Source organism: Candoia aspera, chromosome 1 (assembly GCF_035149785.1).
Source record: "Candoia aspera isolate rCanAsp1 chromosome 1, rCanAsp1.hap2, whole genome shotgun sequence".
In the NCBI taxonomy this organism is placed as follows: domain Eukaryota; kingdom Metazoa; phylum Chordata; class Lepidosauria; order Squamata; family Boidae; genus Candoia; species Candoia aspera.
Window position 1 is genome coordinate 268225584 of NC_086153.1, and position 27576 is coordinate 268253159.

General features: G+C 43.1%; 1 protein-coding gene across 3 annotated transcripts in view; it reads left to right on the forward strand.

Moving 5' to 3' along the window:
* TTC17 (tetratricopeptide repeat domain 17) overlaps positions 1 to 22017 on the forward strand; it is a 93690-nt gene extending 71673 nt beyond the window's left edge. For all 3 annotated transcript variants that reach the window (XM_063289639.1, XM_063289640.1, XM_063289641.1), the window contains 3 exons: positions 14652 to 14771; positions 15672 to 15815; positions 21668 to 22017. In XM_063289639.1, the coding sequence (XP_063145709.1) occupies positions 14652 to 14771; positions 15672 to 15815; positions 21668 to 21799 (396 nt within the window). In that variant the 3' untranslated portion in view covers positions 21800 to 22017. The remainder of the gene's footprint in view (positions 1 to 14651; positions 14772 to 15671; positions 15816 to 21667) is intronic.
* Positions 22018 to 27576: the final 5559 nt, after the last annotated feature.

The following is a 27576-nucleotide window of genomic DNA, read 5'->3' on the forward strand; positions in this document are numbered from 1 at the left end:
CGACCCAGAAACGTTACACGGGTGGATCCACCTCGCGGGGAAAGCCGAACACGCGCACCGCACCTTCCTTATGACAACCACGGAAGACACAAACTACGTCGGGAAAAAGGTACCCGCACCACACGGGGGGATGGCCGGCCCCATATACCCTAAAAAGAAGTTCAACCGGGAGCCCTGCGGGAGGTGTGGCAAATTAGGGCACAAGACGGCGGACTGCTTCGCCAACCGACCGCCGACCAGCGCGCCCAAGCCCGCCCCGAAAATTAGCCCCAAACCACCCAACCCGGGGCCGCCCCCTCACCGCCGAATGACCGTGGCCACAGCGACACCGGAAGAGGGCTGGGACGCTTACTGGGGAGAAGAGGACAATACCGACCCCGACCAGCCGGCGGGAAATGCTCCCCGCTTGCCCTGAAACGCGTGGCGAGGCAGGCGGCGGGACAGCAACGCGAACCACCTCAACGAAACGACAAAAGCTCCGTAATATTGGCAGCAATTCAACTCTCTGCCGGCAACGGAGCCACCACGGCCGCGGCACTAGTGGACTCGGGGTGCTCAAAAAACCTAATCCACCCCGACCTAGTCGCCAAACTCGAACTCCGCTGCTTCCCCCTCCCCACGCCGCTGGCATTCCACCAGCTGGACGGCTCCACAGCGGGGGGGAAACCAGCCACGCTACAAACCGAGCCGGTCACCCTGCAAATGGGCACTCACACCGAGCGCACATCGTTCGTAGTCACGCCCATCGGACGGCCCATTGCAGTCCTGGGGATGCCATGGCTCGCGAAAAACAACCCGCGGATCAACTGGGCGACCCGCACCTTCACATTCGGCGACGGCGAGTATCGAGCACCAGTACCAGCTGGCAAAAGCAACCCCACGGTAGGACGAGCGGAGGCGACCACACAAGACAACGCCGCTACCACTGCAGACCTACCGGAACAATACGCCGACTTCTCCGAGGTCTTCGGAGAAGCAGAGGCAGACCAACTACCCCCCCACCGCAAGACGGATTGCCGAATCGACCTACTGCCCGACGTCCCCCTACCTAGACCAAAGATCTATTCGATGACCCCGAAGGAGATGGCAACCCTCCGGGAGTTCATCGATAAAAACCTAGACAGGGGATTTATAGAGCCAGCATGCTCACCGGTCGGAGCCCCCGTCCTATTCCGGGAGAAGAAAGACGGGACCCTACGGCTCTGTACCGACTACCGGGGCCTAAACGCGGCTTCCCTGTCCAACAAATACCCCTTACCCCTGGTGAAGGACATGCTCGCCCACCTGTCCACGGGCAAAGTCTTTTCCAAATTGGACCTGCGCGAGGCGTACTATCGCATCCGAATCAGGGAGGGGGACGAATGGAAGACGGCGTTCAACTGCCCCCTAGGCGCTTTCCAGTACAAGGTACTGCCCTTCGGACTCGCGGGGGCCCCTGGGGTGTTCATGCAGCTCATCAATGAGGTACTGCATGAACATCTGTTTAAAGGGGTCCTGGTCTACATCGACGACGTCCTTATTTACACAAAAACATACGAGGAACACGTAACCTTAGTCAGGCAAGTCCTCGACAAGCTCAGAAGGGCGCAGCTCTATGCAAAGCCCACAAAGTGCGAGTTTCACAAAGACCGCCTAGACTATTTGGGGTATCGAATCTCCGGGGACGGCATCGAGATGGACCCCGCAAAAGTCGAAGCGGTACTAAACTGGGAGCGGCCCCGCAACAGACGGCAACTACAGAGCTTCCTGGGATTCGCGAATTTCTACAGGTCCTTCGCCCGGGGGTTCGCTGAGATAGCCCTACCCCTAACGGACCTCCTCAAAACCAAAGGGGTGGGGGACACCAGACGCGCCAAGAACCCAGGCACAGTGCTGAATTGGACTCCCGCGTGCCAGACCGCATTCGACAAGCTGAAAGCGCTGTTCACGACGGAGCCAATCCTCGCGCACCCGGACCCAGAACGGCCGTTCGTGGTCCAAGCCGACGCCTCAGACTTCTCCCTGGGAGCCATCCTCCTACAAAAAGACTCCACGGGGCTCCTGAAACCATGCGCCTACCTGTCAAGGAAGTTCTCCGAGACAGAGAGGCGATGGCACGTCTGGGAGAAAGAAGCCTTTGCGGTGAAATCGGCACTAGAAACATGGCGTCACCTACTCGAGGGAGCCACCCAACCATTCGAGGTCTGGACGGACCACCGGAACCTCGAGGCCCTACGAACGCCTAGACGCCTTAGCCCAAAACAGGTCCGATGGGCACAATTCTTCAGCCGCTTTGATTTCCAGTTGAAGTTCATGCCGGGCAAGAAGAACTTCCTGGCCGACGCCCTCTCCCGGCTGCCCCAAGACGAAGAGCCCGCCCCAGACACCATTGGGACGGTCCTATCCGCCTCGCAACTGGGGATGGCCGTGACCACCCGAAGCGGCGCACGGAGGCAGCTCGACGCTACGGCGCAGCCGACGGCGGGACAACCGGCGACGGAAAGAAGGCAACCGCAACTACCAGGGGGAATGCGCACGGACCTCGCCGCCGCCCTCAAAACCGACCCCTGGTTCCTGGCAAACCCCGACAAGGTAACGATGGCGCAAGACCTAGCATGGGGGGAAGGCAGAATCTACGTCCCGGACTCGCAACGCCAGGCGATCTTGCATAGGTCACACGACGCCAAGCAAGCGGGACACTTTGGGTTCCTCAAGACCCTACACCTAACACGGCGGCAATTCTGGTGGCCCGCGCTCAGGCGAGACGTAAAAACCTACGTGGCGTCCTGCCCAACGTGCGCTCGGGCCAAACGGGCACCAGGCAAACCCGCGGGGCTATTGCAACGGGTGGCAGAACCCTCCCGCCCATGGGAGGAAATCTCTATGGATTTTATAGTGGACCTCCCACCCAGCCAGAAGAAAACGGCCATTTGGGTGGTGAAGGACTACTTCTCAAAGCAGGCCCACTTCATCCCCTGCACGTCAGTCCCATCCTCACAACAACTAGCCAAACTCTTCCTCATCCACGTGTACAGGCTACACGGATGTCCCGCACGTGTGGTGACCGACAGGGGCACACAGTTCACCTCCAAATTCTGGCGGGCCTTCTTGAAGCTGACGGGGACCCAACAGGCCCTGTCTACGGCTTGGCATCCGCAGACGGACGGAGCCACTGAGGTTCTTAATGCCACCTTAGAGCAATTTATACGATCCTATACGAACTACCACCAGGACGACTGGGCTGAACTGCTCCCGTTCGCCGAAGTCGCATACAACAACGCCGTCCACACGAGCACGGGAAAAACCCCGTTCGAAGTAGTCTCGGGGCGCAACTTCGTCCCCATACCGGAGCTACCTCAACCCCCGGAACCCCAGGTGGACGCCAGCGACTGGGGACGGAAGATCGCGGAAGCATGGCCAGTAATCACGGCGGCGCTGAAGGAGGCACAGGCTGCTTACAAAGAGCAGGCCGACAAGCACCGGCGCCAACAACCGACGTTCCAGGCGGGGGACATGGCCTATCTCTCCACCAAGTTCCTAAAGTCAACCCAACCCTCGAAAAAACTGGGGCCTAAGTACATCGGGCCGTTCCGAGTCACGCAAATAGTGAACCCGGTAGCAATACGCCTGGACCTGCCACACAACCTCCGGAGGCTCCACCCGGTGTTCCACACCAGCCTCCTAAAACCGGCAACCACCTCCCGATGGCACCCAAGCACGCCTCAGCCCGCACCGCTTATGATCGACGGGCAACACCACTTCGAGATAAGGGACATCCTCGACTCACGCAAGCAACGAGGAACCCTACACTATCTGGTCAGGTGGAAACACTTCCCCCACCCGGAATGGGTGGCGGCGCACAACGTTAAAGCGCCTGACCTGACCAGAGCATTCCACCGGGCATACCCCGACAAACCGCAATCAAGGTCAGCAAAACCAACCCCCCCCCCCCGCAGGCCTCCCCCCGCCTCCCGTGCCCCAAGGGAAGGGGCCCCCCCCAAGCCCGCGACTTGGGTGGACCTTCCCCCCCCCGGGACTCACTCCCCCCGCCCCGGGCCCACGGGGTGGTGACAAACGATCGCCAGCACCCTCCCCCCGCCCCCTGGCCGCGGGGGAGTGGCAAGCAAGTCAACAGGGCAACCTGGGGGCAACGCCCAGGAGACACAACAAAGGCGACGCACTCCAAATAAGCAAAAAAGGGCCCTACCTGGAGCTGAGCAGCACCCGACCAGCCACGCCTCTCGCCTCGCCGAACTGAGCCAAACAAACAGGGTGTGGTTGGAGCATGCGCACGCCAGGTCAGAACCCGAGCATGCGCACCATGGACACACCCTGGGAAGGCACGTGGTAGAGGGAGGAGCAAAGGGAGGGGCGACAACTACTCCGGCGGGAACTTTGAAAAAAAAAAAAAAAAAAAAAAAAAATGGCGTTTTGACAGCTCCATGGGGGAAACCCAGAAACCCGGGGGAGAACACTATTCGGAAAGGGGGCAGTATGTCATGAGTGCCGTTGAGCTAAAGTAATCAGCGCAATGGCACTCATGACAATGACAAGGAAATAGGTGAAGGGGTACAAGTTAAGTAGCCATCAACCCACAACGACTAACGGCTAACAAACAATAGATAAACGGATCACGGAGCCACCCAAGCCATCAGCAGCAATACCACGGGGATCGCCCAGCTGAAAGCAATCAGCAGAAGAATGAAAACCTGAGGATGGGCGATCCTAGAAACCCTCAACCAATGGCAGGGCAACGCATGGGACAAAGGGGGGTGACGTGACCAAGAGCGAGGGGGCGCTGACCGGCGCGGGGTATTTAAACCCCGCACCGGCGCGCTCCTGTCACTCTCAGCTTTTTCTAACAACGTTGTACCTATCCTGAAATAAACCAGAGCCTGCTTTGCAACCCAGTGTCTGAACGTTATTCAGAGGTAGGCAGCGCATGACAGAAAGTCCCCCTCAGCTAGGTTTTCACAGTTTTCCTGAAGCTTAGGAAAACCATTGGTGAGATTGGAAATTGGAAGCCTTCGATGAAAACATTCTTTCCTGCTATCAAAATGCCTTCTTGACACTAGGTTTTACAACCCTATTTAAATTGTCAAAGCTACTTGCTACTATAATATGTTCTGGGAGCAAATACAACCATTTCAGTAGTGGCTGAGAATGCCCTGTTTTTGCAGCAGTGGAAGTGGTGAGCTAGCACATAGGAGGAATGAATGCTTTGAAAACTTTAAAGTAAGACTGGGACCTTCAGCTGTGTCAAACGCTTTTCACAGTGGTTGAAAACCCCATCTCTTTATACTTTCAGGAAGATGGGCTGTGATATTCTCTACCAGGTGAAGTTTCTGAGTCATGTTCAAGGACTTAAAGCTTCTTACAGTAGTCCATCCAAATGGTACAAATAGATAAAAATAGTTCCTCTCTGTTCTTTTAAGGAGAACGGTCTCCCTATTAGATGTCATCTATAGAAGATACTTCTGACTACTACTCTAGTTTGTGTCTTTATGTACAAAGGTAGATAATCCAGAAGTACACATAAGGCTGCAAAATGTTTTGAAAAATCAACCACAATTTTGTCACTGACATAATGGAGATTTCTTTCCATAAATGACAACTTTGCCAATAGCATAGCTCTGTTTTATCTATATTCAGGCTGCTTTTGTTCAGCTCTTGATTGCATAATGAGATAAATGAAATAGATAGTTAGGTGTCATCTGAATATCTTTTACACTTCTCTCCTGATCTACGGAGCATTATATAGATGTTAAAGAAACAGTCTGTTAATGTCTCCACCAAATAAGAATAGAATCTCTGATGTGTCTGCATACTTCTAGCCAGATAAAAAGTGATTAATGGAATAATTCTTCTAATTGTGAAAACTGGGGTTGATTATTGGCTAGAATATCAGGGAGCTAGTAGGAGCAGGGCAGGTCTAGTGGGAGAAGGCTGAGGAATTCTGGGAGTTGAAGTCCACACATCGTAAAGTTCTCAAAGTTGAGAATCCTTGGGTTAGAGATAGTTAAAAGTAGATAGAATGTGAGAGAATCAGTTAAGGATATACTAGCTACTTTGATAGATAAGTTTATTGCTATTTTTAATTTCTTTGCTATTGGGAAGTTACAGTCCATGGGCTGTAATTTAATGCTGTTTTCCCTATGTGTTCTCTGTGTATTGTGTTTCTTTTTCAGGCAGGTTGCCGAATGCAAACATGTGCACAGTGCATGTGCATTACAGATAGCGTTGCTACACTTTTGAGCCTTCAGGTTGCCAAATGCAAAAACTATATTACTATGTTAGTTGAGCTTTGCAGGCAGATTGCCAAATGCAAAAAATGTGCACTGTGCATGTACATTAGGAAAAGCCTCAAGCCATTAGCTTCAGGCGTGATTTTGCTGTTGTTACATTGTTCATAGTGTGTGTTGAAGTGAGTTCATTATTGTTGCTTCTTTGCTAGGCTTGGTGCTGTGGCTGTGCAGGCAGATTGCATATAGCATGTTTAACTGTTGATTCCATTGTTATATGACGGCATAATATTTTTAAATGTACAAAATGTATGTACCAAAAGTCAGGCTCCATAGACTAATCACAGTATATTTTATTAATATTTTTTCAGAGAAAATGTTACTGAGGAATGTTCAAATGTCATGCATCAAATGAGTAAGGAAATGTTTAGAAGAAAATGACAACCCATTCAAACATTTAGTATAATTTATATAATACATTGTCTGTGGGTCCTGGCTTTTGGTACACCCCGTATATCAATAATTTCTTAAATCAGTTTTTCTGTAAGTTGGGTGGTAGGTAGCATATATTAAAAACTGCCTCCCCATTTATTTCTGAGTCCCTATGACAAAACCAATGAGGGATCAAGTTTGTTTTTCCTAAGTCCCATTGTTGCCTATGACAGACCGTCCAAAACATTTTCAGTTTTGTTCAGTTTAAATACAAGTGTTGCTCAAACATAGTGAACATTTTGTGCTTTTTTCCTTAAATTCCCAGCAAAAGTCAATTAGAAGTAAGTTCCTTCTTGAGTTTTTGTTTAAATGTGTTATATACCTTGGCTCAGAGTTTGCATCAAATTGGTTTAATATTATTTTCACAATAAAATGCACCAAGATGATGATGATGATGATGATGATGATGATGATGATGATGATTCCTCATACATGGAATCTTCTCTCTCCCCTTCCCTCCTTGCCCAAAAGACCCTGAGAATGTCTCAAAAGATTCTCAACGAATGTACTGAATTAAATTGTAAAAGAACTTAAGTTCTGTAGTTGGCAGATTCGCTGAGAACTCTAGTCAGGTCACCTACCTATTCACCAACACAATTTGGATGCTGTATCCAAATTGATACTCTTTCATCAATAAGGAAACATGACAGGAAGCTAGTTCCTTGTTAAGTAAAAGATGTGATTAAAGCAAATGAAAAACAATAGATTACATTAAAAATGGTATATAATACTCCAAAGGACACTATTCTGTGCTGCCAGTTACACATATATATCCAGCTTCTGATAACAAACTCAAGCTATTTTTTTGCAGTCATAAATCTTTCCCCAAAGTAATACAAAGCACACTACAAACTCAAAGCTTTCTGAGTAGAAAATAGGCACAACGTCTTCCTTTAGCAAAGGATTTTGGAGAGACCAGTCTTGAGTTCAGGAAGATCAAGGTTTCAGGTAATCCAACAATAGCATACAGAGTCATGGGTATGAATTTAGACTGTTTGCCACAAAGAGCCAATCACTAAAACCATCTCTTAGCTTGATTGATTGGCTGAGTCATGCTTCTTTTTTTCAAATTGATGGCTTGCTCTTCCTTTGTTCATAATTTTCAAAATGTTGCTGGATTTGGGACCTTGCCTAACTTAGGTTGAAAAGCTGAAAAATTTAACCAGTCTAAGCATCAGCCTGCACCCATATTTCCTCAGGTGTGCTTTCTTCAGCCAATTTGTGTGGTGCAGGCTGATGCTCAGACTGGTCTGAATTGAAGGCTCAGATGGATCCCTAACAGTATTCCTCTGTTCAGCACCTGCCCCCCACTGTGCATACTGAGGTTTTAGGCTTCAGGGAGTATTATAGGTGGAATCAATAACTAACTTGGGTTGTCCAGGCCCATATCCCTTCCAGTTAATGAAGTGATATCCCTGTGTTTCTAAGAGTCTAGGACAGGCTTGCACAACTTGTAGAGGGGAAAGGGCCACATTGATAAATTAAAAATCATTGTGGGTCACAAAAGAATACCTGGTGCACCAGTCAGCTGTTTGGTGGCTTGCAGAGCAGCAGCAGCAGTGGAGCTGACAACAGTGGTGAGGCCTGGAGGCGCTTGGCAGCATGGCTTTCACAATGGCTATGAATTTACTTTTTAAAAAATGCCAATGGGCTGCACAAGGCTGCTTGGCAGGCCACATGCTAGACCCAAACGTGGATATTGTGATTGTCAGACTATGGATAGTAAGCTGATAGATCTTGACATCTAGTCCTTTAAATAGAGACCACCAAAAGCATTCTGTAGATTGGGGTCCTCAGTCTAAATTAACATACTTGGGCAACCCATGAAACTGAAAAATGTGGTCCAAGAACAGATGAACTGTCTCAGTGCTATCAGCAGGGGTGAGCAACATATAAGGTGAGTCATTTTAGAAAAATCACTTACAACAACTGAAAGGGTGTCAGCACCTTCTGATTTTTGTAACTCAGGAATAAAATCCAAAGACGCTGGTTTCCAAAGCCAGGTGTTTTGGGCAGAAGTAATAAAAGGCCTGTGGGTTAAGTCACTGGGGCATACATAAAAGAATATAGAGATGACATTGAGGAAGGAATTCAACAACCATTATGTAAACATCAGCTTTGCCCAAATAGGAGGGGGTAAGCAAAAAAACTCAATATTGCTCCACCTTGACTCTCTTTAGTATAAGGGGGGAGAGAAAGAATCTGTCAGGCTTTCAAGATGCTGTTATAATATTCCATAACAATAAAGTACAGTTCTAACAGTTCATGTAGTATCTGTTTCCTGACCTAGTCTACCTTGAAGAACTGACAGTATATAGCAGCAGCCCAAATAATGAAGAAGATCTTGATTTCATGACCATGGTGAAAATTGGTCAGTAGGAGTATTCTGCAGTACTTATATATGTTCCTGTGCATGGGGGTTCCCATGCAACTACTGCTTATCCTGATTTATTAATGGGACAGAGGATGTCATGGTGGTAAAATTCTTAGGAGCGCTGTCAAGGGTAGTGGTGAGTCCACCTTCCCTTTATATTCCGGTTCCTGGGGTAGAGCTATAACTCTTTTGTTCTGAGTGCTTCGAATATAAATTGCTCTAAAATTGAACCGGGAGAAAAAAATAACCACTGGATTTGCTGTTGAGTCAGCTTCTGAGGTGACTGCAGGTATTTCAAGTTATGATACAGGTAGTCCTTGGTTAATGACTGTAACTGGAATTTCCATCGCTAAGCAGTAGGGTCATAAAGCTGGATGTCATGTGACTGCACTGCTTAGCAACGGCAATCCTGGCAGTCCTCATCGCTGGCGTTAAGCAAGGATTGCGGGTCATTAAGCGAGGACCTCTTCTTACTTCCTGCTGGCTTCCAGCAAGCAAAGTTAGTGGGGAAGCTGGCAGGAAGTCATGAGTCCCAAGCAGTTTGCAAGGCAGCAGATGGGTAAGTGGCTGTTGCAGCATGGCACAAGCACAGGTGGGCCAGGGGTTGCTATTGCTGGGGACAAGAGGGCACACAAGCCTCCTGCACTCCGCCGTCCATGCCGCCCTCAGCTGACCTGTGCCATCTTCTTCCCCCTGCAGCTGACAGGGTGTGCCCAGCCTGGCCCTTTGCAATGCAGCTACTGGCTGCACACGGCCTTCTCACAAGGCTTTAGAAAGCCACACATGGCCTTGAGAAGAAGGCCTCATGAGGCCAGCAGCTACCTTGCAAAGGGCCAGGCCAGGCGCACTTTGTCAGCAGCAGGAGGAAGACAGCAAAGGTCAGCAGGGAGCAGCATGGCAGCAGGGGTGGCAGAGTGCAGGGTGGCCAAAAAGGCAGAGATGGTGGAGAGAGAAGTGGGTGGGGGGAGTTGAAGCACCCCTGCAGTTGTAAATGCAGGCAGGCTGCCAAGCACCTGAATTTTTATTGCATGACTATGAGGGTACTGCGACAGCCATAACTTAGAGGACCAGGCATAAGTACCATTCATTCAGTGCCATTGTAACTTTGAACAGTCACTGGTCATTAAGCGAGGACTACCTGTACTCAGTTGGAACTTCCATGGGATTTTGAGCCCCTTCCAGTAAATGCCTCCAAGTTTCAAAGGGTACCTTAATTAGAAGAATTAGAAACAATATTTCTTTGTCTCATTTAGTATAGTCCTGTTCTGGTGCGTTTCACTTTCTTAAGTATTTAGCACAAAGAGTCAAGATCTGTATTTTCACTACAGTTTGTAGCAAAATAGCTCCCACTACAATGTCAAAGCTATCAATTTCTACTACCAGTGGTCTAGTAGTGTCAAGATATTAGAGGGTGGGCCTGGGAGAGGAAGCCTCCTTTAGTTTTTCAAAAGCTTTCTGGATTGGGACATCCCATCTGAACAATATACCTTTTTGAAGCAGGTTAGTTAAAGGAGCTGTGAGATTTACAGAGATCAGGATAAAGAAGTAATAATCGTTTGCAAAAACGTTTAACCTCTGACCATCATTAGCCCCCATTGGAATTGGTCAGGACAAGAGAGCTTCGACTTTGGCAGGATCCATCTGTATCCCTTTGGCAGAGATGCAGTGTCCCAGAAAATCAATAGTTAGAACTTTGAACTCTCATTTTTCAACCTTTGCATACAAGTGATGTTCTCTGAGAGGTTACAGGATCATTCTTACGTGGTGTTTGTGTTGCTGAAGGAAAGACAAATCAGGATGTCATCTAAGTAGATGATAACAAACTAGTCCATGAAATCTCCCCAGTATCTTTTATCAGGTGCCGGAATGACGTGGTGATGTTGCAAATGGATTTACCCTTTATTCAGAATGGCTGCACCAAGTACAAAAAGCAGTTTGCCTTGCTTTCTCAGAACCATATCAAGTTGTAGGTTCCTCTTGAGGTGTTTTTTTTTTCAATTTGGGGATTCCTTAGATCAGGCCTGCATAACTTGTAAAACACCACATTGATAAATTAAAAATAATTGTGGGCTGCAAAGGAACATCTGGCACGCTGATCAGCTGTTCAGTGGCAAGCAGAGTGATGGCAATGCTGGAGCTACTGATGTTGGTGAGGTCTGGAGACATTAGAGGGACTCAGTAACCTGTCTTTCAAGACAGTGACAGCAGTGAATTTATTGGGTTTTTTAAAACATCAGCAGGCTGCATGTTGTACAGGCCTGCCTTAGATACTCTAGGAGTCCTGAGATGCAGAGAATACCAATTCAGATAGTGAACTTGCTGAGGGCCCAGTAGTCATTGGAGAGCTTCAGTTCTCCTAAGTTTTTCTTGACAAATATAGGAATGCTAAGAGTGAAGTGGAAGGATGAATGAACTCCATCTGGATTTTTTTTTCTTTTTTGCTATGAAATTTTGCAGAATTGTAAGTTCAGATTCTGAAAATGGGTATATCCACCCCACTGAGATCTTGACTCCTGGAACCAGATCAGTAGGACAGTCATGGGGATGATGTACTGATAACTAATCAATTTCCTGATATCAAGCTGAAAACATTACTGAAGTTTGCATATTTAACTGGAAGTCTGATCATGTTTTCATTTCTATTTTGGTTGCTAGGACCACTGGATTGGACAGGAATTGCCTCTCAAAGTTGTATGAACTGAAATATACCATTCCTTTTGACTAGATGATTTGAGGGTCATGTTTATGGAGCTGTGCAGTACCCCCCAGACTACTAGTCCTAGTAGCAGGCATCTACCGTCAATTGTTTTCATAGGTACAGAAGGCTGGGTGGAATGTTCCAAAATCCCATGATCCTCCACAAATGTCCATGAAAGTACCAGTGGTTCCAGAATCAGTCATGGCCTGTAGAGCTGGACCACCAGGCATTTGGATCTTTATAAGAAAAATCAAGTGCTGGCTAAATAGTGCACTTGGGGTTGGGTCTAGCTGAGCAGTTGTGGTTCCCCAGTCTGGGAACACCTCTAGACTGGATGCAGCCTGTTTCCTGGCATATGGTGTGTGTAGTGGCCCAATGTCCCTGGCCCTCTTTCTATAGATAAATGAGATCTGGCTCCTGTTTGCATTGGCTCTAAGGGATGTGGCTGGAGGTCCCTGCATTTGAGGTCTAAAGGGAGGTTGTATCCAAATGAGGTCTGGACAGCACCAGCCTCAATGTTCAAGGCATCCATCAATAAGCTGGCATCAGTAGGCAGGTCTTACAGGGAAGAAAGGCATTCCACTCAGGTCAACTCATCCAGTATCCCATCTGCAAGTCCTTTCTGGGAATACTCCATCAGAGCCACTTCATTCCACTACAGTTCTTGTGCCAAGAGCCTGATGTCATTTACATAACCAGCTATTGACTGGCTTCCCTTATGTTCTGATCTATATGTCTCTAATACTCCATTTGCTGTGACTGATTTAGTTGGGTCTTCAAACATCAACTTGAAATGCTTGACAGATTTGTCATAATTAAACAGTAACAGGCTCTGTTGGAGTAGCAGAGGAGTAGCCCATTTTGTAGCTCAGCGGGGAATAAGGTGATAACAAAACCAGCTTTAACCTGGTCTGTGGGAAAGATTTCAGGACATTTATATCACAGTGCTGGAGGCACTCATAAATTGTGTGCACTTTGCATGGTCAATCAGAGAAGCTGTACATTCAGTACTTGAATTTCAACTTGTAATTCCTCAGTTTCAATGACTGCAGTTAAAGGAGTCAACTCCTTTGATGTGGGGGTGGCAAACAGTCTGTTCTGTGCTGTCAGTTACGCACACATAACTAGCTTCTGATAACAAACTCAAGGTATTTATTGCAATCATAAATCTTTCACCAAAGTAACACAAAGCACACTGCAGACTTAAAGCTTTCTTCATAGAAAACAGGCTCAAGAGCTTGCTTTAGCGAGAGAGTACAGAGAAACAAACCCCAAGTTCAGGAAGATGCAACAATGGTCTTTTTCGAGTCCAAGGTTCTAGGTAATCCAACAACAATATACAGAGAGTCATGGACAGGAAATTTGAACACTGTTTGCCACAAAGAGCCAGTCATAAAAGCCATCTCTCATATAAAGTCATTACCACCAGCTTGACTAATTGGTTGAGTCACACTTCTTTCTTTTAGGTAAATGGGTTGAGTTCCTTTGATCTTCTGTTCATAATTTGCAGTGTGTTGCTGGGCTCAGGACCTTGTCTAGCTCTGGCTGTGGGTCCAGTGACTTAGCCTGTACCTGTATCTCCTCACCTGGTGCAGGCTGATGCTCAGACTGGTCAAGTACTTCAGCTTCTCAATCTGAAGATTCAGACTGATCTCCAGTAGACACCTTTTCATTTCCTTTTTGGAGTGTGCCAGAGCCTCAGAGCAGTTCAAACAACCATGCATTTTTTTAGGGAGACTACCAGTTCTTTGTCCTCAAAAGAATAGTCACATGCCAGTGTCCATCCCAAACTCCCTGTCTGACTCCCATCCCCATCATCATCTGACTGCTTCAAGGCACTTCATCGGAGAATGGCTCTCAGAACACTTGGATCCCTGACCTCCCCTAGAGTCTTCAGGGTTTCCTGCTTCTATTTATCAGTCTGTCTTATCTATTACGTAATTATTCTTCTTCAGAACAAAGCACCACTCTCCAACACTGTCACTATTTTTTTTCCAAGGAACATTATTAAAAAATAAGAACAGGTGATTTCTTTGTTGTGAAATGTGTTTTAAAAAAAAGTACACCAGCAGGGGACAGGTGGAGAACATCCTGTAGGCCAGATGGGGATGGTTAGGAAGAGGGGACCTCTTACCACTTATCTGTGTGGGTTTGTGGAACAACGTGTTGATTCTAGTGTGGAGTCGGCTTTGCGCTTCGGGTTTTCTGGGTGAGCAGCATGCACATCTCACCATTCCTTTTCTTGTGAAAGTGTGGGGTGGCTGGACATTTTGCCTCAGTATGTGTATTTCCCTGCGTGTCACCTGCTTGCCTTTTGTGAAATGGTATTTTATTCTGTTTCGTGCAGGTAAAATACATGTTTTGGCTATTTGGGCTCAGACTCCACCTTTGCTTTGTATTGAAGTCCTTGGAGAAATTACTTTATCTTTACCTGTTTGCATTTTAGTATATGAGTGTTTTATGATTTCCCACTTTGGTAATCATTGATTGAATAGACAATCTCTAACGCTTCAAGAACCATTCTGTGAGAGTGGCCCCACTATGGCTTCAAAATTCCAAATGCACCCGCTAGTTCAAAAACAGATTCTTAAGGAATTGTTTTAAATCACCACAAAGTGGCGGTATTTCTCTGCTAAGCAAAAATCAAAGTTTTGATCTTGAAATAAGAATTAAACATACTTGTATTACAGTTTGACATACATCCTCTGACAGTATGGCTCCCTATACAAAGTGTACCTTACTAAGAGGTGTTCTAAATTGCTATACTTTGAACAAGCATGAAATGGTAGGGGAAAATAGTAAAAGCATGAAACAAATGTAATCAATGTAAGGCGACATTTTCCTTCTTTCTTGTGTTTTATGCCAGAATCAAACTTCATGGATCCTTTCCAGCATGGCAGCCCTTTACTGGAGGGTAAAAGGTCAAGGGAAGAAAGCAATTGACTGCCTGCGGCAAGCCTTACATCACACGCCATATTACATGAAGGTGGGTGTAATAAATAACACCGGGCGCGATATGTCTATGATTACAGCTTTCATTTTATATGTAGCAGTGTATATGCTTTCACTGAGTCTAAGGATTCTGGAATGGTGTTCATATGAATAAATTATGGAATACGTTATATGGGCTGTCATCAGCCCCTTGGTAAAATATATAAATGAGGATGCAGATGCAGAAACACTTCACTCGCAAAATGGAGTAGTTTGCTGGTTGTTTTCTGTGACTGCACCAAATAAAAAGTAGCCACAGGAATTCAGAGAACAAACACGAGCTGAATGCATTGCAGTGGGGAGGAGGCAGACCAGTGCAAGTGAATGTCCAGTCTTATTCCTGTGTTTTAGGTTTACAGTAGACCAGTGTTTCTCAACCTTGGCATCTTTAAGATGTGTGGACTTCAACTCCCAGAATTCCCCAGCCAGCCATGCTGGCTGGGGAATTCTGGGAGTTGAAGTCCACACATCTTAAAGTTACCAGGGTTGAGAAACCCTGCAATAGACAGAAGAAGAAATTTTGAATGACTATAATCCTGCTTCCCTAACAAGATGGAACAAGTTTCAGATCTACCTATTAATGTAGAAATAAACTGATTTTTCAAGAGTGCCATTTTAAAAAATGTGTCCTCTCATCTTCATTGATTTAGATGATTGATATTAATTGCAGAAATCCCTCTGTTGACACTTTGCTGGTTAAATGAGGCAGGAGAACTTCTGCACTGGAACAGTTGACTTTTTCCCCTTATTGATTAAAATCTGTGTATTAGGAACAAGAAATGGAAGCTGACATTAATAAGTGCTGATTCTTTCAATAACCATTATTTTAAATAGCCTGATTTTTAAAAGCAACATGTTCCTCACGCTGGATTTGTTCCACTTTTCTTCTTTTCAGGATGTGCCTCTCATAAGTTTAGCAAATATATTCCACAATGCAAAGCTTTGGAATGATGCTATCATTGTGGCTACAATGGCAGTAGAAATTGCCCCACACTTTGTCGTCAATCATTTCACCTTGGCTAATGTTTATGTAGCAATGGTGAGTAAACAATTGCTAAATTTTGATCCATTTCTTTTTATAGCCTTCTGAGTCTCAGTGACAGAGTAGTTTAAAAACAGGAGACAGCAGTCCACACCTACATCACGTAACAGCAGTTTGTAAAATAAAAGAATCTTTTCCTTTTATTATTTTTCCATTCTGAAAGTTTTTGGTAAATTTTACTCCACCCCACCTCTCAATTTATCATTTGGATGTGACAGAACTTTCTGAACTGTGCTTTGGGGTGCTCACCCATATTTTAGTGTGGGGAGAGGATGAGCTTTGCTCAGCATCCATGTGGTCTTCTTTCCTGGAGTTGAATTCTGGACCTTCACCTGTCCCCTAGGCTGTTTTTTTTGAGCCTGAAGCCTAACTGTTTAAATCCATCTTAGTCATACAAACTCTCAACTTGCAGGGAAACCCCATAACATATGCAGTCTCTCAGAACAAGCATCATCATCATCAGAGAGCTAGTTTGGTCTAGTGGTTAAGGTGCTGGGCTAGAATCCAGGAGCCTGTGAGTTCTAGTCCCGCCTTAGGCCTGAAAGCCGGCTGGGTGGCCTTGGGCCAGTCGTTCTCTCTCAGCCCAACCCACCTCACAGGATTGCTGTTGTGGGGAAAATAGGAGGAGGAGGGAATATTCGGTATGTTCCCCGCCTTGAGTTATTTATAAAAATAATAAAGGCAGGATAAAAATTAATTAATTAATATTATTGGCAGTTTTAACCATGCTTCTCTTGATGGGTTGAGTTTGATTGAGCCACAATCCTGGCAACCCTGACTGTTCTGCAACTCCTGGAGCCATAGTAGGCTCTTCTCCTTTATACCTAGTTGTATAAATATATATAGCACTTATGTGAAAACTGCCCACAGAACTCTTCTAATAGTGAATTTATATAAGACGCAAATGATGCATCTACCTATGTGTTACTTGAATCTAACACAAACATGCTGCCTGCAAGAGCAAAGCACATCCTTTTTTCATGAAATCACAGCAGCCCTACAAGTGTAAATACAAATGAAAAAGTTCTTATGATCAAATTGGTAGAGAGAGAGTGGTCTAATGATTGGCTGCAGAACATTAAAGGCAGAGATAATTGCTGATCATCCACCATACATTTCTTTGTAAATTGCATTGTAAAGAGATGTTCTTTGTCTACATTATCTAATAATGGGATAATGACCATCTTCATTCAAAAAGTTGGAGGTTAGAAGTAACTTGTGGGGAGGAATTGTGATAACCAGTCACTTGTCATCCTCTTCTGCCAAATCTAATGTTTGATAAAAGTATCAAGTTTTGGCATTAGGAGGACTAGTAATCTGTTGAATTAACACATGAAACAAAGAAACATATTGACATGAGAGTATCAGCAAGTAAGAAGTCATCTCTTTTGATATAGAAGTGAAAGAGATGAGGATCCCGTGAAATCCTGCCGTTTTTTAGGGTGATGTAATTTAGTTTATTCTTTCTACCATGCGGTTCATTTCTTCTTACCAGAATCCACTATTGTATGCTGTATCTCATAGCTTTCATTCAGAAAGTATAAGAGTTTAAGAATGCTTTAAAAAGCCATACCAAGCAGCAGCTTATTTCCATTGAAGAAAAAAAGTGATAAGCTGGGAAGAAGTTGTGTTGGGCCACTGAGCCATAATTTTATAATAATAAAATAAATAATAATGTTTATTATTATTATTATTATTTTAGCCATAGCTAAAAATGAAAACATAATCTTAATTCATTTAATGAAATTATATCTGTTCCCTTTCAATTATCTCTAAATTATTTTTAGATGTTTCTAGATTAAGTAATTATTGTGACTTCTGTGTGATAGCCATCCATTTTCTCCACAGTCATTACATACTGACCTAGGACATTAATCTGGTTCATATGGTATTTTTATGACATTATAGTTAACAAAGGGGAAAATGCATAGTTTTACATTGGATGTGGTTTATATATCTTATGCAGCACTGGTTTGATTGAAATGACAAAGTGTGCCTACACTAAATTAGTTTAAACATATAGCTGTTTATGTGGAAAATGTGTATGTACTTCCATTTTTACAAAGTTCTCTATAACACGGGTAACGTGAGTTGAGCACAAGATCTCATACTTTATACTTAGGTTCAGAAGTAACACAAAGTTACGTTTTAGAGACACATGAACCAGAATAAATTAATCTTGCTCAGGCTCTCTCCTCCCATATCTGCAAAACAGTGATTGGAAGCAGATAGTTGCAGTTAACTGCAAACCTGAGAAGGGCAAAGAGTAATTATTATAACAACAGAAAGGTGGTATATAAATTATGTACTAAAGAAAGAGCTATGTCTACTGAAACATGCCAAGATCAAACATTGATCATTATCTCACCCAAACCCTTTTACCATGTGAATTAAAACAAAATGCCCACTAGTGTCTAGAACAGTGTTTTTCAACTTTGGCTGTTTTAAGATGTGTGGACTTCAACCCCTAGAACTCCCCAGCCAGCCCCACCTATTCTTAGCCTTTGAATCAACATGGATTCTGGACTTTTTTAATGGGAGTCCCACACCATCCCTTATATAGCTGGCTAGAGGTTTCCCTTCCCCCCCTGCTCTTTTTCAGCCATAGAGCAATATTCTAGAAATATCTTCCAGATATTCAGTCTCCATAGAACTTGGGTTTCCTCTTTTGTATCCTTCCTTTGTATTTTTTTATATAGCATTATAACGAGGTAACATTTCATAATATCAGTCAAGTGGCAGTAAGATACTACTTCCAGATGGTTACTCCTTGTACCTGATGGAGGGCCATAAAATAGAATATTACCTCCTGCTATGAGGGAGAAGCATTCTTTCTACCATTGGGTACTGATGTGGATGGCCAATTCAATAGTTCAGGATGTTCCTGGCCCAATTTAAATAGTCTCACTCTGCCCATTGAACATTCTTACAATGGAACTTATGTCAGGGATACATGATTTGGTGTGGTGCAAAAAACTAAACAGGAGAGGACACTGTACACCCTACCCCTCATCCTTGGTCCCATTCTGATTAGTAACACCAGACCATTCCAACCAGTAGCCTCCAGCTGAGTCAAATGATTCCAGATGTCAAAAGAAAAAGGACAGGATTAGCATTTAACACAGATTGAACCATCTATGACCTTGAAGTAACTTTGCTACCTGCATTTCCCTTTGCACTACTACCTGAGGAACCCATTGCTAATACCACCAGCACCTATGCTCCTTTCACCAATAAGATGAGGCAATCAAAAGACAAATAATCCTACTTGCCTGACACAACCAAAGGTTCCATCTTGAAGGGTGACATTAAAAAACATTTACCCAGAGTTTTATTCAGATTTCATAAATTCCATTTGGTCACTGCACTGAGGCCAATAGGCCTTTCTCTGAGTTCCAGGGTTTAGAGGCTTCTAATCATCTTGGTTGCCTCATATGCCTGACTGATACCAGTAAGTATCAACCTGGAATTTGAAGCTAGGAATGCCTTAGGACTGTGAACTTCGAAGCTTTACTCCTTACCATGCCTTCCTTTAAAGTACTGTAATCCACATTAGAACCGATCTTTCTAACAATACAAGGACATCTAACTTCCTCCAGAGAGGGACATGCCATTGCTAAAGCACAATGATTATGGGGGATATTATTTCCTAGATATAGAAGACTCCAGGGCTTGCACAGTAGCCATCTGAGTCTGGACAAATACACATTTGAAATTAAGGAGGCACTGATAGGGTGTGACAAGGTGATTCAAAGTGGGTCTGGGCATGCACTTAACTCACATATTTTCTTGGAATCACTTGGCTATCACCCAATCCCAGGAAAAAATGCAGCTCCTTTAAGGAGGCACTGACAGGTGCAGCATGTACACCATCCTCTTCAAAACACCTTTTTAGTTTTGGATACAAAGTGCAGCAAAACCCTAGGTGTCACTTGTTCCGATGGGCAGCTAAAGAAATCAAATAAAATAGGTGTCACCTCTTGTCTCATTCAAATATAACCAACAATATGTCTATGGTTTTCAGCAAACAAGACCTTCATCCTACCCTTTGGTTTTGAAACTAGTGTATTTTTGCAATGAATTTATTTCATCATAGTTCATATTTCAGGCCAGAACGATGTCCTGACAAACTCCCTTTGTTGATCACTCCAGGTCTCCTATGAATGGAGAATCAAGCATGTTGTCCTCACCTCCCTTTTTAGGGGGTGGAAATATCACATACCAGATCTATTTGCCTCTCAGAGCAACTGTCAGTGCAGCAGATAATGCAACAGAATGAGATTGGAACAGGGATCTCCAGGAGATATTTCTATTTTTCTGGATGAGACAACTATTCTACTTCTTTCCCCAATATTATTACTAGTCAGGCTCATAGCAAAGATTCAACAGCAGTGAGTACATATTAATTACCCAATTTTTGCTTAGCAGACAGTTTTTTAATTGCCATATCAGTGAGAAGAAACTAGTGAGTTAGCAGCCGTATGATTACACCATCGCTGTTAGATTTTCCTCTGCCCCAATCCATCCTTTCTGTCCAAAACAGTTTTGGACTTTCATCTGAATCAGAACATGCTCTTGCCTGGGTTTTTTTTTTTTTTTTGGCAAACGACTCTCTGCCTTTTCACACTCTAGATTTGCGTAGGGTCATAACCTTCTGCCTTCATCAAACAGCATTGTTCCAAAAGGATATATGCCTCTTCCTTTGCTATAGGGAATCTGGAAAAGAAATGCCAGTTTCAACCCTGGCTAGTATCAAACTATGATACATATTGGCTAATATGCATGACCAGAGAGTATTGAAGGCTACCCCACCTCTGTTGTGCCCACCTCAGTATCCTGAGGCACATTCCCACTTCAAGAGCTTTGTGGGGCAGCCTCAATGGATACAGCCTTCTCCATTCATAAAACCCTAGATATTGGTTCTTGGAGGCAGACAGCAGAATAGTCTTGGCATCATTGGCTTCCTTCATAGAAAACATAATGAAGAATTAGCTACTTATTGTAACTGAGGTTCTTTCGGTGGTCATCTGTGAATTCACACAACCCATCCCCTCACATTCTTAGAATTGCTTTCTTTTCCTTGGTTTTGTCATTGCTGTGTTGAAATGGAGAGGAAGAGGGATCCGTACCTGGCTGTATAAATGTGTGGCAATAGGACTTCCACCAAAAAGTGCTTTAGCTGTGGAACATTCCAGTAGCACTAACGTGCAGGTACAGAACCCCCTATATGTAACTTCACAGATGAGTACACAAACTAGGTATAGGTAAGTAACTATTTCCTCCCAGTTTTGGCATAATAATAAATAGGGCTTAATTTAATTGAGGAGGTGGAAGATTTTTCTTAACAGGGGAAGTGTACGCAGCTTGGGTTTTGGCCAAGGAAAGAGAGGAGGACATACTTAAGCCCAAGAGTTAAATAAGTTCATTCACCAGCATTATGTTATATTGTAATGGCTAATTAGGCATACTGAACTGCTGGAGGAAAGGCAGAATATAAATCTGATAAATAATGAGTATTAGTACTTGCACAATTGTGGCCTAAAAGCTTCAGTAACAATATTGTGTACTGCACGTGAAACTTTACTGTATTCTGCACTAAGTATCACAGAATAATTCTATAGCAGGAAAATCCACATAATCTTCTACCGTAACAGAGAAAAACATTCTATTAAAAGAAAGCCCTGTTTCTTATGTTCATTTGGCTGTGCTTATTAATATCCCAATGCTTGAAGATACTTACTTTGAGATTCAGCACTCTGTCCCTAATAGGTTAACACAGTATGGTGTATACCATTATAAAATATACGTTATTTTGAATGCTGATCATTTTGGATCTGTGATTCCTACAGGAGGAGTTTGAGAAGGCGATGAGGTGGTATGAATCTACACTGAAGCTTCAGCCTGAATTTGCACCAGCAAAGAATCGAATTCGTGCCATTCAGTGTCATTTACTCATGAAAAACGAAAGACATTCTCCTTAAATATTACAATCTTCTTCCCTTTTTTTTTCCAAGACAGCAAAATCATTGTTCATTAATAAGCTTGAAATGAGGTGAGCTAATAGAAATTGGAAAACACTATTTCTAGTAAGGATTGGAGGTTGGTTGTATTATTCAGAAACAAGAATATCTTTGGAGAAAATATAGTAAAGATGTTATTTCAGACAAGTGTATAAATAAATATTGAGCCCAGAGAACTTACACATGCCTGTGACCCAAACATCATTAGATTTCCCACAATACTTGATCGGATGCCAGCATAAAATTTAACCTGCTTCTTGTCTTAGCACATCATTGCACCAGACACCATATGTAAGAGGAAGGCATAATTAGCTTTTCATCCGTCAGGAGCTCATGTTCTACCACTTCATCCGGTCCATACTGCAGCATTACCAGCTCAGAGAAAGATTGTGAGATAATGCAGGAGATTGCAAATCATTTTAATACATTTTAAGAACAAACAGCCTTCTATCTATTGTTGCTTTTATTGGGGGGCGGGGGGCAATAGTGAAAACAACATTGTGTGAAATCATTTATGTTATGGTTGACAAGAAGAAAAAAACAAGAAAGAAAGAAATGTAATTTCAAAGTCTTCTTTTTAAACCCATATATATTAGAAGCCCTTTGCAGCCTTTAGCCTGTCTTTACTAACTATTTGTTTTACCCAACTGAGTGTAAACTGCAGGTGTTAAAGGCATATGCAGACATGCTCTTTCTCTGTACGTCTAAAAGCTTAAGCAAGAGAGAGCATGTTAGCAAATAGGACAAGTGGTCTGTTTCTAAATCAGCATCCAGTTTGGTCAGTGAAAGGACCAAACTGCAGATTTCATTGTTGAATCGATAAGGGCACAAAACTTGAAGCAAGAATAAACAATTATGTAATAAACAGAATATTGATGCCTCTCTTTTTTTTACAGTGAAATGTGTGTTACATGATACACCAGTACCTTTGCCCAAAATTCCACATTCCATGTCCCTTATTAATATACACATATTATGGGGTAGGAAGGGGTTTTTGCTTATGCATGTAGAATCCTCCTCTGATTTTAACTCCATATTTTTTACAAGATTAAATATCTAAAATCCATTCAAAGGAAGTAGGCAGTTACAGTGTGATTTCAAGCAGAAAAGTAGTTGGTAGAGTTTCAGCTTTGCTATTACAGTTGATTTGCTCTACAAAAAAGAGCCATGGTGCTGGTTACTAAACAAACATATTAAGATGTTTTGTTTAGTTGTGGCTGAACACAAGGCTTGAATCCAGCCAGATGTGATTTATATAATAAATCACGGTTAAGCCACAGTTTAGCACAATATGTGAATCCAGGAAGATAATCTCTTAACCCACCATCAACAGTCCCATTGCTTTCCCATTTCTAGACATTTCAGTAACATGCAACTTTGCTAAAATCAGTGAACTCTGCCAAATTTATAGAAAGGTTTTCTATAATATCTAAGACTCAGTTGTAAGGAAAAGCTATGTATTTCTCATACAGCCAGTTTCTATTTCATTGGTAAAATTTGAAAGCTAAATTTAGTGCTCCTTTTTTCACTCAAGTTGAATTAAATTGAATTAATTTAAATCCAGAGCCAGTTTGGTGTAGTGGTTAAGGCATCAGGCCAGAAACTGGGAGACCGTGAGTTCTAGTCCTGCCTTAGGCACGAAGGCAGATGGGTGGCCTTGGGACAATCACTCTCTCTCAGCCCTAAGAAGCAGGGAATGGCAAACCACTTCTGAAAAACCTTGCCAAGAAAACTGCAGGGACTTGTCCAGGCAGTCTCCAAGAATCGAACACAATTAAACGGGGGGGGGGATAAAATCCAGTGTTTGCTTTTTACTTAGTCCTATTGTAGATTTCTCAATGGAAGTGATTCAAATACAGCTTGATGAGGACCTACTAAAAATCTTAATTGAGATAATCCAATACCTGGCATACCATGGCTTCTTTAGCAGTTGTTGCAATCAAGTTTAAAATACTGATATTCTTTACTGTCAATTATACAGTTCAGACCTCTTAAAATGTCAGAAATCTGGAAGGATGGTGGCATTGCATAGTCCAGCATATAGATGTTATATGTTTCGTCTAGAGCAGGAAAATTAGCTCTCAGTTTTAAATAAAATGTGAGAAGAGCTGTTCTTTTTCCAGAAAGAACTTAAGTTCACTTTCATGAGTAATGTGAGGTTCCTAAAAAACCAGATGAACCTGACAATGCCGTAACACAGAGATGTATACTTACCATCTTCATAAATCAGTTTCTTGCTAATACAGTGATGCACCAATATTTTCAGAAAACATGAATGTGCTCTCGCTCACTCTCCCAACTACTCTCCCTCCAATCAGTTAAACTGTTGAACAACAGATTGTAAGGAAAATAGCTGCCAACACATCTGGAATCCTCCAGGTGGCAGCTTGAACCCATATTTAGCACTACTGTTGTTTTTTTTAAAGGCCCTAAAAATAGACACTCCTGCATAAAACAGGATGGGCAGTTCCCTTACCTCCAATAGCTAAATATAGGAGGATGCTTCTACTTCTTGCTTGAATGAAAACCAGAAAAAGGTATCTCTATTTCATTTCCATACGTATATTTGCACCATTTTGTGACTATTTACATTTATTTGTTTTCATTTTTAAGCAAGGCTGAGCTGAGTTTCTCAGGGCTGAAATAGATGGAGAGAGCTGTTTTCTTCCTGCCAAATACCTCTTTTGTCTTTGTCTTTCTGACACTCCATGCAGCAGGCAGTGGGAAATGGGACAGGTATCTCTTATTAAAAATCTAAACTTAGCCCTCAGAGGACTTTTGAAAGTAGGCCATGGACTGCCTGCAGCCTTAGAAGAACAGGTTGCTCGTTCCACATCTTTGCTTCACTAATGCATTCTGAATTTACAAACACAAGTGCAAACCCAGAATATCTTAATGAGTTTTGGCATAATTAATTTGGGATATGCATGGAATCTTCCTTAAGTACACAGGATGTACACTGTGAGGTCCCAAGTATCTCATGATCCACTAGAAGCTAGCAAGTGACTGTTAATCGGACTGGTCATTCCTTTTGCTTCTCTACTTTAGATGTGAGTTTCCTTGCTATACTATTCAATTGTAGGTGTGTTTAATATTTAACTAACCAAAAAAGGGTATGTCCGCCTTCTCTGGCTTCCAAACCTTTTCCTTGATAAATTTAAACAGACTTTTTAGAGAGATGTTTCAGAGTTTTGGTGGAATTAGTTGATCCACAAATTAAGCCAAATAAAGCTTTAAGAATAAAGTATGTCAGCCTTTTAAAGTGATTGATCTAGTCCTATTTGAAAAGAAGACACTAATAAATTGGAGAAAGAACAGTCCAGTGAATATTAAGCTCATTATTTCTCCTGCACCTAAGATAAAGCAGATGGTTGCAAAGAAATCTGAGATACAAAAATTTGGAGATTTTTTTTAAAATCAGCCAGTGAAGAAGCTCCAATATTAATAAATGGATTGTTGTAGAAAGAACTGCAAATCTGCTGAATCGTACCATTTCATAGTGGAAACATTAATAGAAAAGAATTGCCTTATGCATATCTTTGCAAGCTTTGTCCAATGCTGAATAGATTTCATCCATCTATGTTCATAACTAATGACAAGGAACTAAGGGAGCTGTAGTCTAAAGTACCAGATTATCTATTCTCAAAGATTGTCATGCAGATATTTTTATATCATTAGATGCATATTAAAATTTTAGGTATGTTCCTTAATGACATCTGAGTCTTTTACAACATCACTATTTATCTGAAGTCTGCTCTAGTCAAGTAAATAGACTAAAATTGATGTCTGGGATCCTAAAATCATCACAGGGGTCTAAACATTTAGATGGTGTGTTCATTAGAACCATATTTATTATTCTCCTTTGAATTAAACATTGTAACTGCTCTCCCTCCCTCCCTCCCTCCCCCCCCCCGTGGTATTTTTCAAGCTTTGATAAAAACTTGATAAGCATGGGCACTGGAAGATTAAAGATAATGGTGACTTGTCTCCCTAGTGTATGTTCTCGGGGGGTCTTATAAAAAGAGGGAGAACTGCCAACTGCAAAGAAATCTTAACAAAAAAGGAACAAGAATTTTCAATCCAAGCTAAGTGCTGCACAGGCAGAAACCTTGCTCTGACGTACATGAAAACCCTGCCGGGATTAACTCTTCAATGCCCATGAAAGCCAGGCTCCTCACAGTATTTGTCTTGCCATGAGTTTCATATTCCTTCTGTTAGAGCACCTGCACCCTTACTTAATCCTGCTAACTAGTCACTTTACATGTAGATATTGGAGGCAAACATTTGTACACAGCATTGATGGATGCATTAGAAAATCATTCTCCACCCATTGATTCTTTTTGCATGTGGTATATAGATGTCCATTAATTACAAAACGGGGGACAGAGATTTCCTTTCTGAAATTGATATCCTCAGTAGCAACTATTTTTCTTACCTCTTTTCTCTGGCAGCTGGAACAAGTGTAGGGCACTTTGTCAGTGGCATCTTTCATTCGAAAATTTCAAAGCAACTGATAAAGATGCAGTTAAGGGAGACTTACATCATCTCAAAAGTTTTTTATTTTCCAAATAAGATGTAGCAGGATGAAAAGCTCTTTGCAGATGGGACAGCTGCATGCCATTAACAGAATTCAGAGGCTAGAATCTCTATCAGATATACTAGGTGCCTCCCTCCTACAAAACTGCAGTACAGCTATGCTAAAAGATTTCCAGAATTCTCTTTGTGATAACGTGGAAAAGAAATGGACAGGAATAGGAGAACATAAATGATGCTTAAACTGCCTTCCACGGGATCCTACCTGTAATTCTCCAGGGTAGCTTCAAATATGGGAACTCATTCTTTGGGCTGCATAAAATAACATCCTTTTGACTAAAGATGCTCTGTCTTCTGCAGTCATTTTCCAGCATAGTGCCATCCAGATGAATTGGAATTGTATCACCTAGAACTCTAGGCCAGCATGCTAGCCAAGAATTCTAGCTGTAGTCCCAACAAATCCAGAAAACACCAGTTGGGGAAAACTGCTTGATTTGACTGCCCACTTATTTGACCACACTCCTGAATAGCTCCCATTTTCTTTAAATGAAATGTACAGAAAATAATTTTCCAATGGATTATGTTCTGACCAGCAGTCTTCACTGCATTATCCAGAAACAAGCAGAAATAACATTATTTCCTACATCACCCATTTGGTGTATCTGATGTTACAAAAGCAAATGCAGAGGGATGGCATACTGAACCATTTCTCAGGCCAACTGCATGATGTATGATTGTATTTTTTAGAGCCAGTTTGGTCTAGTGGTTAAGGTGCTGGGCTAGAACCCAGGAGTCTGTGAGTTCTACTCCCACCTTAGGCATAAAAGCCAGTTGGGTTTCATGCCTAAGGCAGGATAAAAATAAATAAATAAAATAGTGCTCCCAAAGAGTTCCTCCTCCAATCTCAAAGATTGACACCCTATCCCCATCCTATGGGTTTGTTTAAAAGTATAATTATGGTTACACTAGCACAGGCTTCTTATTCAAATCTAGGCTGGACTGTAGGCTTAAATATTCACAACACAGCTGGAAGTGTAGTTTTTAAAAATCTTCATACTGCACCAAGTTATTGAATGACATAGCTTATTTGCCAGAAGTCCCTCAGCAGAAGACTATACAATACCTGAGCCAAGAAGCTTCAAACCCCATTTTCCTAAACTATAATCCTTGTACTGCTGCCATGACCACGATATCAGAGATTCTCC